The sequence below is a fragment of the Nyctereutes procyonoides genome, unplaced genomic scaffold (genome assembly GCF_905146905.1).
Source record: "Nyctereutes procyonoides isolate TBG_1078 unplaced genomic scaffold, NYPRO_anot_genome, whole genome shotgun sequence".
Taxonomy (NCBI): Eukaryota; Metazoa; Chordata; class Mammalia; order Carnivora; family Canidae; genus Nyctereutes; species Nyctereutes procyonoides.
The window spans coordinates 33,885,104-33,899,561 of record NW_026575052.1 but is presented as its reverse complement, the minus strand read 5'-3'; the positions used below and the strand labels follow the sequence as shown (position 1 = coordinate 33,899,561).

Genomic DNA, 14,458 nt, shown 5'->3' with positions numbered 1-14,458 from the left:
TTTTCATTTTATTAAGTTGAAGCAGAAGAGTCAAATTCTTATAAAAAGGGTACATCACAAAGAAGGAACACTATTAAATTCAAGTGAGAATGAAAAAGGGAAAAGATACTTCGAATTGTTAGAGAATTAAAAAGTAACTCATAAAATTCAGGTTTTGCATACTTTAAGGATAAAATGAGCCATCTTTGAAGACTGGCTAATACAAGCATTTGAGAGTAGGTCTTGTCTTATTGAGAAAGTGACATGAGCAAGGACTTGAGAAGTTAGCTGTGTAGATATCTGAGTTAAGAATGTACCAGAAAGAGGGAATAATAGTGTAAAGTTTGGAAAGTGCAATCGTTCATAGTATGTGTGGGAAACAGAAGGCCAGGGTAGCTAAAACACAGTAAGTAAGATGGGAGAGTGAGAGGAGTAGAGGTCAGAGAGATAGATCCTTGTAGGCATTAGTATGTTCTTTCACATTTACTCTCAGTGATATGGAATCATTTGGAAAGCTTTGAGCTGATCGATCAGTGCATGATCAGATTTATATTTTAAAGACTTATACTGGTTATGTGTAGAAACGTTGTGGGTATAAAGGTGAAAAGTAACCAGTTGGAATGCTATTTCAGTCATCTCTGGTGATAGTGATAGAAGCAGTGAGATGTGGACAGACTCTAGAGGTACTTGAAGGTTGAATCGATAAGATTTTAAGATGGACTGAATATAGGACATGAGATAAGGGATAAAGATGACCTCAGTAGCATTGGTCTATGCAAGTGAAAGGATAGAGTTGCTGACAACTGAGACCGGGTGGGGGGTCATCTGTTGAGTTGTAATTTTTGGTGGAAAAAAATCAGATAATTTTTGGACGTGTTATATTTGAAATAAGATACCTGGTTATTCACAGGGTGGGGAGGGTGGTCTGGAGTTTTCAATCAAGCGAGGAATGTGGTAGCTATACATATGTGGGAGTTGTCAGCATAAAGCCAGAGGTTAGATTCAGTCACCAAGGGCATGAGTGTGAAAAAAGAGACCTAAAGAATGATCCCTAGTGGCAACCCAACATTAAGAAACCTGGAAGAAGAGGAGAAAGGTACAGAAGATCCTGAGAAGAAATATTACCAAGGAAAGAAAGAAACCAGTAGGATGATAATATTTTTCTTAGCTTTTCAAGAAAAGGAACCATGTCTTCAGTATTTCAGTCTATAGTAGTGTCTTACACTGTGTGTAGATAATACATATTTGCTGAATAATACAGAGTATAGGTAATTTCAATTTGGGCCATGTTTTGTTTGAGATACCTAAGCAATACCTCAAGGGTATTTGAAAATTCTTACTTGGAGTTAAGGGGAGAGCAGGGAACCAGAGATACAGGTTTAGAACCTGTAGGAATTAAAGTCATAATAAATACAATGCTAACAATTTATAAAAGCAGAAAACCCGTGAATATTTCAAAATCAGTTGCTTGAGGAAAAATTATTACCATGTATCTGAAATTTGGAGATGATTTAGAATTACTTATTTCACAGATATGATTGGCTACTTTTTTAAACCTCATGCTGTGGAATAGACTAAATTTTTAAAAATATAAAGTATATGTATTTGCAGAAGATAAAAGCATTACTTTCCACTAAATAGTAAAATTATAGCAATCTAATATAGGACTCTTAAAATTATTTTCTCCATATAAAAGTTTAGATCAGTAGAACATGCCATACTCATTGTTTTTTTTTCTCCTTAGATATCTAGACTTTATCACATACAAAAAACATTATAGCTCTTGGATATATCTTTTATGTAGATGATTTTATGATACCCTAAAGACTTAAAAAAGGTAAAAGGAATGAGATATTTAGCTAAGTTTTAAAATGAAGTGGGGTGCTAATGAAAACCATGGAATGCCTTTCCCTTATCCTTCCTGAAAATGTGGAATGTTTTATTTTAAAAGAAGTGTTTGATAAGAATAATACCCTTCGGGCAGCGGTTTAGCACAGCCTTCAGCCCAGGGCGTGATCTGGATCAAGTCCCACATCGGGCTCCCAGCATGGAGCCTGCTTCTCCCTCTGCCTGTGTCTCTGCCTCTCTCTCTCTGTGTGTGTCTGTCTCTCATGAATAAATAAATAAAATCTTTAAAAAATATATTTTAAGGGATCCCTGGGTGGCGCAGCGGTTTGGCGCCTGCCTTTGGTCCAGGGCGCGATCCTGGAGACCCGGGATCGAATCCCACATCAGGCTCCCGGTGCATAGAGCCTGCTTCTCCCTCTGCCTGTGTCTCTGTCTCTGCCTCTCTCTCTCTCTCTCTCTCTCTCTATCTGTGACTATCATAAATAAATAAAAATAAATATATATATATTTTAAAAAATAAAGTGATACGCTAAATCATGTTGTTCTCTTAGCACGAAAAAAAAATTAATACCCCTCAACCAAGTGGGACCCATTCCAGATATTCCAAGCTTCTTCAATATTTGAAAATTAATCCATGTAATTCACCATATCAGTAGGCATATAACTAATTCACTAATTCCATTCCTTGGTGTTTACATAAGAGAAATGAAATATATGTTTATAGAGTGATTTTTTTAAGCAAATATTTTTTAATAATAATCCAAACTCACTGCCTTTTTTGGCCCCTTTTCCTCCATGTCTTCCACTTCTGGCCCCTGAGTACCACATCTGCCCCAGGACCCCTGCTGCCATCCCCATACAAAGTTTTTGAAATAATAAGTTAGTTTAGTAAAGGGGTACTGTTTTAATGTATAAAAGTTACTTTAATGTATCCTATAGAATAATCATGTGAGATGAATTATTTGTTAAAGGACTGATAAGAATTTAACTCCTAAAGAACATGACTCAGTAACCTTAAATATTTTGTATATAAATCAATGAGAGAAAAGAACGAACAAAATTACTGTAGAAAAAAGTGGATGTTATTGTTAGTAAGTCAAATTTAGCAAATGTTTGCTGTACAAAGGAACCAATATACTAAATAGTTACATGTACTTAGGATAGAAAATCAAATCAACCTAAATAAAATCTTTGAGTAGTAATAGAAGAAACACAGGTACTTTTAAGTAATTCATTGTATACATACCCTAAAATGTGTAATTGAAGTGTTAAATTTCTAGGTAAAAAGATTTGTAGATCAGTAGTTCCAATTTTGTGACTTCTGACAAAGTTGTTAAGCTTTTATTTTACCATTAAGAAAATTCTTCTGTCCCTCATTCCCTCCAAAAGAAACATCTCTCACATTCCTGTTACCATCATTTTATTTAAAAAGTGACTTTTCACTCAAAAGAAAATAAATAAATACAATAAAGGCACTAAATTTTAAAACATAAATGAAATGAAAAATAAATTTCCAAAATCAAGAAGCAGAAAACTTGAGAAGTCCAATGAGCATAATATTAAATCAGAAAAACCAGCAGGCCTACTTTTAAGAGCAAGTTTGAATAAACCTTCATAGAATTGGGATAATACCTAATTTATAGAAACTATTCTGTTAGAGTAAGGGGAGAAAGTACACAACTCCATCTATAAGTATTAAACTTTGAGTGGGGATCCCTGGGTGGCTCAGCGGTTTAGCACCTGCTTTTGGCCCAGGGTGTGACCCCAGGGTCCTGGGATCGAGTCCCATGTCAGGCTCCCTGCGTGGAGCCTGCTTCTCCCTCTGCCTGTGTCTCTGCCTGTCTCTCTCTCTCTGTCTCTCATGAATAAATAAATAAAATCTTTTAAAAAATAAAATAAACTTTGATAACAAAACTGGATAAAAACTATTTAAATCACAATGTTGGGGATCCTGTGACAGGAGTTGCTCTGCCACAGATTCTTGTTGACAAGAATATGTGTACATAGGTATTATGGTGTGAAAATTGGTGTTGCCAAGTGTCTATTGACATTGATAAGGCTGTGCCATGTCCTATTAAACTCGTGAAAAAGAGAGGCAAAGGTTCTGCCCTCCAAGAGCATGTACTCTTAGTGGTGGGCTGGTAAACAAACTTCTAAAGAGGTAGATAGATATATGTTAGCCTGCTGGACATTGTCCCATGTATTCTCAGTTATATTGATATTTTTTATTCTACTTTTTCCCTATGTTTCAGATTGGCTAATTTCTGTTTCCTGTCTTCTGGCCCACTGAAATTTTCCTCTGTAGTGTCTAATCTTGTTCTTTTCCTCCTCTTCTCTTCTCTTCTCTTCTCTTCTCTTCTTTCTTTCTTTCTTTTTCTTTCTTTCTTTCTTTCTTTCTTTCTTTCTTTCTTTCTTTCTTTCTTTCTTTCTTTTTAAAGATTGTATTTATTTGAGAGAATGCATGAGCACACAAGTGTTGGGGAGGGGCAGAGGAAGAGGGACAAGCAGACTCCCCACTGAGCACAGAGCCCCATGTGGGGCTCAATCTCAGGACCCTGACATCATGATCTGAGCCGAAGTTGGACACTTAACCCACTGAGCCACCCAGGCACCCCAATCTTCTTTTAATCCTGTCCTGGATTTTTTTTTATTTGGGACTATACTTTGTGAGGTTTCATTTATGTCTTAAATTTAACCTTTTCCTTTCCACCATTTTGGTCACTTTTTTTTCCCTTTAAGTACAGTAACTGTTTTGAAGTCCTTTTCTTTGTCTCTGAGTCTGTTTCTAGTAACTGAACAGTAGTAATCTTTTGTTTAAAGATTCATTTATTTATCCATGGGGATCCTTGGGTGGCTCAGCGGTTTGGTGCCTGCCTTTGGCCCAGGGTGCAATCCTGAAGACCCGGGATCGAGTCCCGCATCGGGCTCCCGATATGGAGCCTGCTTCTCCCTCTGCCTGTGTCTCTGCCTCTCTTTCTCTCTTTCTGTGACTATCATAAATAAATAAATAAACAAACAAATAAATCTATACAAAATAAATAGATAAAGATTCATTTATTTATTCATAAGAAACATACAGAGAGAGGCAGAGACATAGGCAGAGGGAGAAGCAGGCTCTTCACAGGGAACCCGATGTGGGACTTGATCCCAGGACACCAGGATCATCCGGGATCATGCTCTGAGCTGAAGGCAGATGCTTAACTACTGAGCCACCCAGGTGCCCCCAGTAGTAATCTTTTATAGTGGAATATTTCAAGTATTTGCAAAAGTAGAATTTAATAAACCCAGTGTACCTATCAGCCAACTTAAGCATGTATCAGTGTATTGAATACCTTCATCTAAACCTCCTACTTGGCCATCTCTGATAGTTGTTTTTAAGATTTTATTTATTTATTTATTTATTTATTTATTTATTTATTTACTTACTTACTTACTTACTTACTTATTTTAGAGAGAGAGAGAACAAACAGGGTGAGGAGAGGCAGAGGTGAAAGGGGAGAGGGAATCTCAAGCAGACTCTGTGCTGAGTGTGGAGCCCCACGTGGGGCTCGATCTCACAACCCTGAGATCATGCCCTGAACTGAAACCAAAAGTCGGACGCTTAACTGATGGAGCCAGTCAAGTACCCCTTCACCTCTGATTGTTTTAGAGCAAGTCATGAACAACCTCGTTCATATATAAGTATTTCAAGATGGAAACCACTCTGTTTCATACTTGAAAAAAGACAGTTAACAGTAATTCCTTAATATCATTTGATATCTGTCATTGTTTATATTTGCTTATTTGAAGATTTACACGAACTCTATAAATTCTAGGCAATATAAAAGTTCCTAAATTGAAATAGAAAAAATGAATTATCTTGACTGTTAGAGAAATTGAATTTGTAATAACCACAATGATAAAGCCTTCCCTTAAGGAATCATTGAGTCTAGGTTTCTTTAATTGAAATTTTTTATTGAGAAAATTGTAAATTCACATGCAATTGCACCAAAATTGCAGATTGGTCCTGTGTACTTGTTACCTAGTTTCCCCTCAGTGGTATCATTTTGTGATATTCTAAAACAAGAAAGATAGTGACATTGATACAGTCTACCAATCCTACTCTTGAGTCTCCTTTCACCTGGGTAGTTCCTCCATCCTCCTTTGTCTTTTTTGACTTGATAGTTTTAAAGTTTATTGGCCAGTTATATAGAATTTCCTTAAGTTTGGATTTGTTTGATGTTTGCTTGTGATTAACATGACAATAACAATACCTATCCCTCCCCAGTGCCTCTTAGATTTGGTTCCACAGGATAATGCTAACTGGTGTTGCTACCTTTGAAGCATTTTAAGGTGATGCCTGTGAGATTTCTTTACTATAATTGCTGTTTTCCTTTTATAATTAAAAGTATGTTTTTGGGAGAAACTTTGAGAGTTTATTAGTATTCTGTTTTTTTTCATAATCATTTTACCCACAAATATTAGTATCTACTGATGAGGTTTTTTTGTGTGTGTGATGGATTTTAACTGAACATTTATTACTGTAGTATTTGCCAGTTGATGATTTTGCATCATTAATTTTTGATCACTTGAAATTCTGTGCTTGGCACTGTGGTAAACTTAGAATGATACAGTAATGATGTTTAAAGAAGTTTAAATGATCCTTTAATGTCAACTATATTGAATATTCATATCGTATTAGTACAGGAATGAGTCTTATAAACAGAATTTTTGTAATATTTCAAAACTATTAGTGTTCTTTTAGTCTGGAGTAGAACATTGCTACTTGAAGTTTGTCTTGGGTTATTGTTCGCAAATTATTTTTACTATATTTTTCCTGAGATATTTCAAGGAAGTAAGGGTAAGTGCTTAGAAAGTTTACCGTAATTTGGCTTGTTCCAGCACGTGTATGGTATTTTACAGAAGTATTGGTCAGCGACTGCCACCAGGCATATCTAGTCATATAGCAAATGTAGATTTTCTACTACTTCTATCTTCAGCTTTGTTTTCAGCTTTGTCTTTTATATATAAGTTAGGGACCACCTTAATCTGGAGCCCAGCACTTAAAAAGTAATGTGTCTCTTTCTGTCAGAAAAACAGAAAGACTCCTCAGTGTTCTGTATTTTGTATCCTTAACATCATCACATAGAGAAGGCATTGGTTTTCAGAAGAGGTAAGAGAAGCAAAGGGAGGTAAAACTAATAACTGGCAATTATAAAGAGGCATATGAACAAAAGAGAAGAGAAATCGTAGAGTAGTTCTGTTTGGCAGATATCAGTTTGTCTAGATCCTAGTTGATAAATTTTGAATCTGCAAGGTAAATAGGAATTAATTTATTATTATTTTATCCTTTGTAACAGGTCCTTTTTTTTTTTTTAAAGATTTTATTTATTCATTAGAGACACAGAGAGAGAGGCAGACACACAGGCAGGGGGAGAAGCAGACTCCCGCTTCCAGGAGCCCGATGCGGGACTTGATCCCAGGACCCGAGATCACGCCCTGAGCCAAAAGCAGATGCTCTACCACTGAGCCACCCAGGTGTCCCTGTAGCAGATCCTTTTAATTTGATTATTATCTGTTCTCTTTCTAGGAATACAGGAATTTCCAGAAAATATAAAAAATTGTAAAGTTTTGACAGTTGTGGAGGCCAGTGTAAACCCCATTTCCAAGTAAGTTTTCAGTTGAATTACAAGTTGCTCTTGTGAATAAAATAGCTGTGAAATAGGAGTGAAACATCACTTTCTATATTTTTAATGAGTAATTGATTAACAACCATAAATCTATACAAAATTTCAGTTTTAGATTAAAATGAAATCCTTTAAATCCTATTTCTAACTCCATATTTTACAAAGGCAACTTAGGCATCCATACAGATAATGCTAGTATTTTGCTCCAGGTCTCACAGATAGTTTGTGTAAGGAATGAGGCCAGAACCCAGGTCTCCTCCCTCAGTGATACTTGCACAATGTAAGAATACCTTCGCTCACAAATCAGCTCTGTAGCACCCTAAAACTTTCAAAAATACTAAAAGAAACCAAAAGATCAGAGAGAGAAGTACAACAGAAAAAGAAAAAACATGTGATTGGTTGCACCATACACCAGATGTCATCAATATTCTTTTATGGTGGTAATGGCTATAAATAGAACACTTTCCTAACACCAAAACTGTTCAGTTTTACAAACATGGGAGGGTAAAACAAAAGATGAGTAGAGCATGGCTTAGTATAGCTAAGTCAAAAACTGAAACTAGCTTTCACGTTTTACACTACTGTATTTATAGAGTATTTTCAAACAGTGATGCTTCATTTGCTGTGGTATATGAAGGAATGTGACTTAGAGGAGAAACAAGATGAGTCAAAGACTGAGATGTCTCACTGCAAGAGAACTTGGTGCTTGTTAAAATCCAGGAAAAACATGTACTGAAGATGTTTGTTTTTAGCTAAAAATACTTAGCATCCAGTCCTAGATCTAGAATTTCTTTTGTTAACCAGAGGAAACAAAGATAAAGCTGATAGTACATATAGGTTCTCAGATGGCCTTAAAATGTCATGTAGCTTTTTGTGTTATTTCTTTTCTTTTGCTTATTATAAAATTATGCAATCTTTATTTGGTTATTTAAGGGGCAGATGTTGAAATTGAAAGTAATCTAAACTAGTGGTTCTCAAATAGGAATAATTTTGCCCCCAGGAGTCATTTGGCAAATTCTGAAGATGGTTTTGGTTTTTAAAACCTGCGATGATGGTAGGTGGTGCTCCTGGCTTCTAGTGGACAAAGGCCAGGGTTGCTGCCAAACACTACAGTGCAGAAGACAGCCTCCTCACTACAAAGAATTATCCAGCCCCAAAAGTCAGTACTGTCAAAGTTGAGAATTCCTTATCTACTCCTTTGGACTGACGTTAGATAAGGCGAATTTCAAGAGTGCCTACTGATGTCATAGTTATGTCCTAAGTACATTTCTGTGCATTGTGCTTCATTCATATTTGACCTTTCTGTGGACATTTTATCTTCTTGAGACAAATACTGTCTCATTTCCTATTTACAAAGAGAAGTCATCATAAACATTGAAACAGGTAAATTCTTACAAAAAGGAAATCTCAACTTGAGGATCCCTCATTAAAGTAAAAAGGTTACCTGTTAAGAACATGTGTTGGGTAGATATATTCTTAGATTCTATGAGACTGAAATTCTGTGTATTAATTTAACTTAAATTCTGATGTATTTTATATAGGCTTCCTGATGGATTTTCTCAGCTGTTAAACCTAACCCAGTTATATCTAAATGATGCTTTCCTTGAATTCTTGCCAGCTAATTTTGGCAGGTAAATTACAGTTTCTTCTAAAGCCTTTTCTTGTTAGCTCTTATAAAGTTTATAAAACTACAAGTCGCTATAATACTATTAATTACACTTTCATAGGCTCTTTTTTTGTAATTACTTCCAAGCACTGCGGTTTTTATAGTTTTTTCAGAAGTTGTTATTTTGTCTTTGAATTTCTTTTCCCAAGTATATAATAAGCAGTGAATATTTAGAAGAAAAAGGTAATTTAAGACTTGAATTGATTTTTAAAGTATGCAAAATAGTTTAAATGTGGGTAATTTCTATATATCGGATACACAGAATGCTTTGTTCTTAGTGTTTACCACATTTGAAAATGATCTAATTTTTTATTTATCTGTCCCCTCTACTAGAATGAAAATTCTGGAGAAAAGAAAATGTGTTTCTGGGGACCACCCCATTGGCACACTCCTACCAATATCTGAACAGAGTAGTTCTTGTCATTATAGTCTCTGAGTATTTTTTTTAATGAAAAAATGAATTAATGAATGACTAATAGATAGCAAATTATTACTGTTTTAAAGCTAATTAGTAGAAAGTGCTATTTATTGATATGTTAATTTCAGTCATCTTTTTGTTTCTAAATGAAGATAAATCTGTATGATCTCACATGTGGAATCTAAAAGATACAGAGAACAGATTAAGTGTAGCAAGGGTGAGAGGTTGGACAATATGGGTAAAGGTGGTTAAAAAGTACAAATTTCTAATTATAAATAAATAATGGGGATGTAATGTACAGTGTGGTAATTATGGTTAACAATACTGTATTGCGTATTTGGAAGCTGTTAGCAGATTCTAAAAGTTCTTATCATATGAAAAAGAATTTTTTTTAACTGTGGTGATGGATGTTAACTACACTTACTGTGGTGATCATTTCACAATATATACATATGTACATTTTGTTGAATACCTGAAACTAATAATGTTATATGTCAATTACATTTCAATTAAGAAAAAAAGAATTCTGGGTATTATTGTAGCCCAATGACTATCCTGTGGGGGCCACATTATCATGCTTCATATATTTATATACATGCATATACATTATACATGAATATATAAAAAGTTAGTATACTTGTTAGATTCCTTTTCTATATCTGACATTTGGACCACTTTTTTATTGAAATATATTTGACATGTAAAAAAATTGTGTAAGTTTAAGGTATACAGCGTGTTGATTTGATACATTTATGTGTTGGAATATAATTGACATTGTGGCATTAGTTAGCACCTCTAGACCAACTAATCTTCTTATTTTCCCTCTAATTTTATTGGTATGTACATCACTGAAGAGCCAGGGGATTTCTCCCTTTTTATGTCCCTCTAGATTCTCTTGTTCTTTTTTTCTCTCGGAGCTAGACTCTGAAGTTGAATTATTTTCTAATATACTGATGGCTAGTATTTTGGGGAGGGATTTTTTGCATGAAATGCTGTAAGATTGATATTCAGGGGCAATCAATTTGTGCTTTAAATGTGTTTAGAAGTGTTTAATTTTTCTCTGAGGAGCAGAAATAGTCTTGTCTTTGTGATTACAAAATAATTATTTGTTGCTTTTAAACTTTAGAGCTAGACATCACTTTGGTAATTAAATTCATTGTCTCTGTCATAGATGCTTGATTTGTTATTTTATTTTGCAGATTAACTAAACTCCAGATATTAGAACTTAGAGAAAACCAGTTGAAAATGTTGCCAAAGTAAGTAAAGGTGCTATCCTTTCTAAAGTAAGAACTTCTAATTCTTTTTTTTTTATAATCCTCTTTTGTTATTTTATTACTGTTACTTTATTTTGTAGTTAAGTCCATGTATTATATAAAACAGAACAGGAAAAATGAACAAATTTATAAAATAAATTGAAGTGTCTAGATGAAAAAAATACAAGAACTTTGCCTTCTTGCCTATAGATCTCTTGATATGTTGTTTGTCTTGCACTTTAGATATCAAATAAAGATATCTAGCTTGAAACATAAGTTGATATGCTGCAAGGTTAAGCCATAGTCTGTTGGTGAGCCAGGAAATGATAGATTTTCTAACTCTTGTCCTTAAATATTGGCTATAACAAATGCTGATATAGCAAAATGCAAGCTTTTATCATCAGACAGCAAGAGGGAAACTTGAATTAATGAATGCAACTTACCTCCAAGTCCTCTGAAAGGAGGTGAAAAAAATAAATACTGTATTTTACCAGTGTTCCCCCAAAAGCATTACTCTAAGCATGCAGGAGGATGCTGTGAGCAGCTACAACAGTAAGATCTAATCCAGAGGTAGGTTCAAGACCAAGAGTTAGGAGAGTGGTTGAAGAAATCCTCCTGGGGCCAGTACCATTTCATAGAATGACCATTTGTGTTGAGGAATGAGTCTATGGCCTATCTTTTTCTGACTCAAAAGGACATTCCTAATTTTAACCTTGCTGAAAACAGGCATTTTGCACCTGTTATTAAGAACAACTAGTATACAGGATAAGGCTGGCATAAAATTATTTAGCAAGCACATGCTAGCTATTCCTGTTTGAAATCTACCAAACTATAAAATCAAGGGGGAAATAAAAAGTTGAAGATGGAGCTGTTGTTCCTCAAGATGAGGGGGAAAAGGTCTTACCAAAAGAGGGATTAGGCACTTAATTAACTCTATATGGAGAACATCCTTCTCAGGCTAGTAGAAGATGAGGAAGAGCATTACCAAAGGCTGACCAGGCCACTGGGAGCCCAAAAGGAAAGGGAAAAAGGCATTTAGGAGGAAAGCTAGAAGAAAATCTTCTGGGTCTAACTAGGTAAGTGAATCTAAGGCAGATGCACCAAAGATATGCTACCCACTATGCCAACATGGAGCTGGTGGTAAAATATCTCAAGACATTTTAAACCCAGAGAAATGTATGAAAAATATGTTAACAAAGCAAATTAAAACCAAACTTCCAAGGGCAAAATCTCCTCAGATATGAAATCGAAGACAGTCACTTTTCATTAATTCTGTGATTAGAAAAAAAAATAAAAGTAACAAATGTAAAGATTTGTTTTATTTTCTACTGGGGGAAGAAGGACGATAAATAGAACCGTTTTCCAATTTGCTCTCCACTGTATACATACATACCCACACGCATACACAGACATACACACACCAAAAATGCCCAAACAAAAAAAACAGAAAACTGAGAATCAAACACCAAAACACCCTCAAACTGCACCAATACTTTGTATTTTGACCAAAAGAATAGATCCTGGGAGGAAGTGCAAAACGTAAAATCAAATGACCGAAAAATGCTGAACAAACTGCATTATTAATATACAAAATATTTATATTGCTGAACTAGTAACAGTTGATGTTCTCCATGTCTGTAAAACTTTGGAACCACATAGCTGATTTGTTAAATCTAGTCCATGCCAGCTTCCAAACACCATAAAAAAATTTTTAGTTAGCTTCATTCTTTGATGCCTCATCAAAATTTTCTACGAGATCTGGAACATCATCATCCTCTTCATCAATGTCTTCTGGTTTTGGTGCTTTGCTATCCAACACTTGCCGAGGGAACTGTTCAGCTAACTTCCTAAGACTTGTTAAGCTGTCAGCCCCAAGCTGACTTAATATTCCAGGAAGCATTTCTGTGATTGGTTTGGCTTCTGCATGACCAGTAATTGCAAAGGTGTTAGCAGAAAGGGAATCTTGGACTTCGGGATTGTTGAAATGAATAACTGTCCCATCATCTTTAATCATGTTCACCTCTTCAATACCAGCTATATTATTCACAGCCAGTTTTTTTAGAGAACTCTGAAGTTTTTTGTCATCAGCTGTAGCTGTTCTATGTACCATCTTTTTCTTTCTGCGAGCTGTACCCTTGCCCCCTATCCGGACCTGAGCCTGAAGTTTGGCTAACTTTTCTTGACTCACATTCATGCTGTTGGTAAATCTGAAGCAGGGAGGGTCCACCAACAACAGCACGCAGCAAGAGCAAGATGGCTGCCTCCAGAACTTCTAATTCTTTTGAAGGTTTTACTTTTGAGTAATCTTTACACCCAACGTGGGGCTTGAATTTATAATACCCAAGATCAAGAGTCACATGCTCTACTGACCGAGCCAGCCAGGCACCCTAAGAATTTTTAATTCTTAAGTCCTTAGAGAAATGTTAACTTTGTAATGTCTAAAATATGATTGAAAATTATTTTAAAAGACTGGCATTTGTGGTCATCATATTTTAATCAGTGATGTTGAATATAACATTTTCACATCTGTTTTTGGTATTTGATAGGGATTGCATAACTTTCCAGAACTACCTCCTTTGTGACAGATACCAAAATATGTCTGTAAAGCTCACAAGTCCTATATAGAGGTCCCAATTCATATAGTAGGGCTCTTCTATAGTATTCATTAGTGAGATCTGTAGGGTCTTCATGTGAAGTCTGATAATGGTAGTTCAAACGATTTGTCCGATTTTATAGTTTGTTGTAAATTAGAAGTGGGGTTGAGGGCCCCCTACTGGTAAACTAACATCAAAAAAAGATGGCAGTCCAAGCGAAATAAGGTAAGACTAAAACAGATGTACACACTCAAAATGCACTGTGGTCTATGTCCATTTATTGGGAAAAAAAAACCTTAAAACTTCCAGAATTTATTGCTGCATTTTTACAGTGCAGGCATTGGCAAACTACTATCTTGTTAACTCTGGCCCACTGTTTATTTTTGTAAATAAGGTTTCCCTGGAAATACATGTATTCATTTACATATTGTCTATGGCTCCTTTTGCTCTGTAGAGTTCGAGTCACATAGTTGGGTCAAAGACTGTATGCAAAGCCTAAATTATTTATTTTCTGATCATTTACAGAAAACTTTGCTGACTTCTGTTGTAATTGGTTTGTCAAAGAGTTAATTGTTACCTTTTAAGGCAGATATCTCCAGTTCCCCAGGAGTTAGTTCTGTTTACTCAACTTCTGTGGCATCTTATTTGTATCTTTTATGAAATTTACCACATTATTATTTTTTAAATACATTTTACTCCCATTTTTACTTGCCCAGCTTATATGCATATACAGATATACTTGTAACCTTCCCCATGAATTTAAGTCTTTGAGGACAAAGAGCATATCTTAGTTCTGATTCCCAGAAGACGTTATCTATGAGCTGATGATTGATCAGTGCAGAAATTATTGGAATTCTTAGTGATGGTTGTGAGTATAAATTAAAATGAGAATTATGATCCATATTAAGTTCAGAAAGGTTTAAATACTTTACAGATGTGGTACTGGTGTTGATGCTTCCTTAGTTCAAACAGTGACAGCTTCGTAAAAGATTTGAATAAGATGTAAATCGTTTACAATAGCTCAGCCTACAATT

General features: G+C 35.2%; 2 protein-coding genes across 10 annotated transcripts in view; one reads left to right on the top strand and one right to left on the bottom strand.

Moving 5' to 3' along the window:
• Positions 1-14,458, top strand: part of ERBIN (erbb2 interacting protein) — a 114,029-nt gene that overhangs the window by 42,827 nt on the left and 56,744 nt on the right. For all 9 annotated transcript variants that reach the window (XM_055331237.1, XM_055331238.1, XM_055331243.1 and 6 more), the window contains 3 exons: positions 7,397-7,475; positions 9,035-9,124; positions 10,777-10,833. In XM_055331237.1, the coding sequence (XP_055187212.1) occupies positions 7,397-7,475; positions 9,035-9,124; positions 10,777-10,833 (226 nt within the window). The remainder of the gene's footprint in view (positions 1-7,396; positions 7,476-9,034; positions 9,125-10,776; positions 10,834-14,458) is intronic.
• LOC129513543 (transcription factor BTF3 homolog 4-like) lies at positions 12,132-13,024 on the bottom strand. The gene has a single exon (XM_055331674.1). It carries the CDS (start codon positions 13,022-13,024, stop codon positions 12,542-12,544), a length of 483 nt encoding a protein of 160 aa, XP_055187649.1. The 3' UTR covers positions 12,132-12,541.

Excerpts from the sequence above, each read along its gene's own strand:
- LOC129513543 (XM_055331674.1), bottom strand. The coding sequence starts at position 13,024 with ATGAATGTGAGTCAAGAAAAGTTAGCCAAACTTCAGGCTCAGGTCCGG.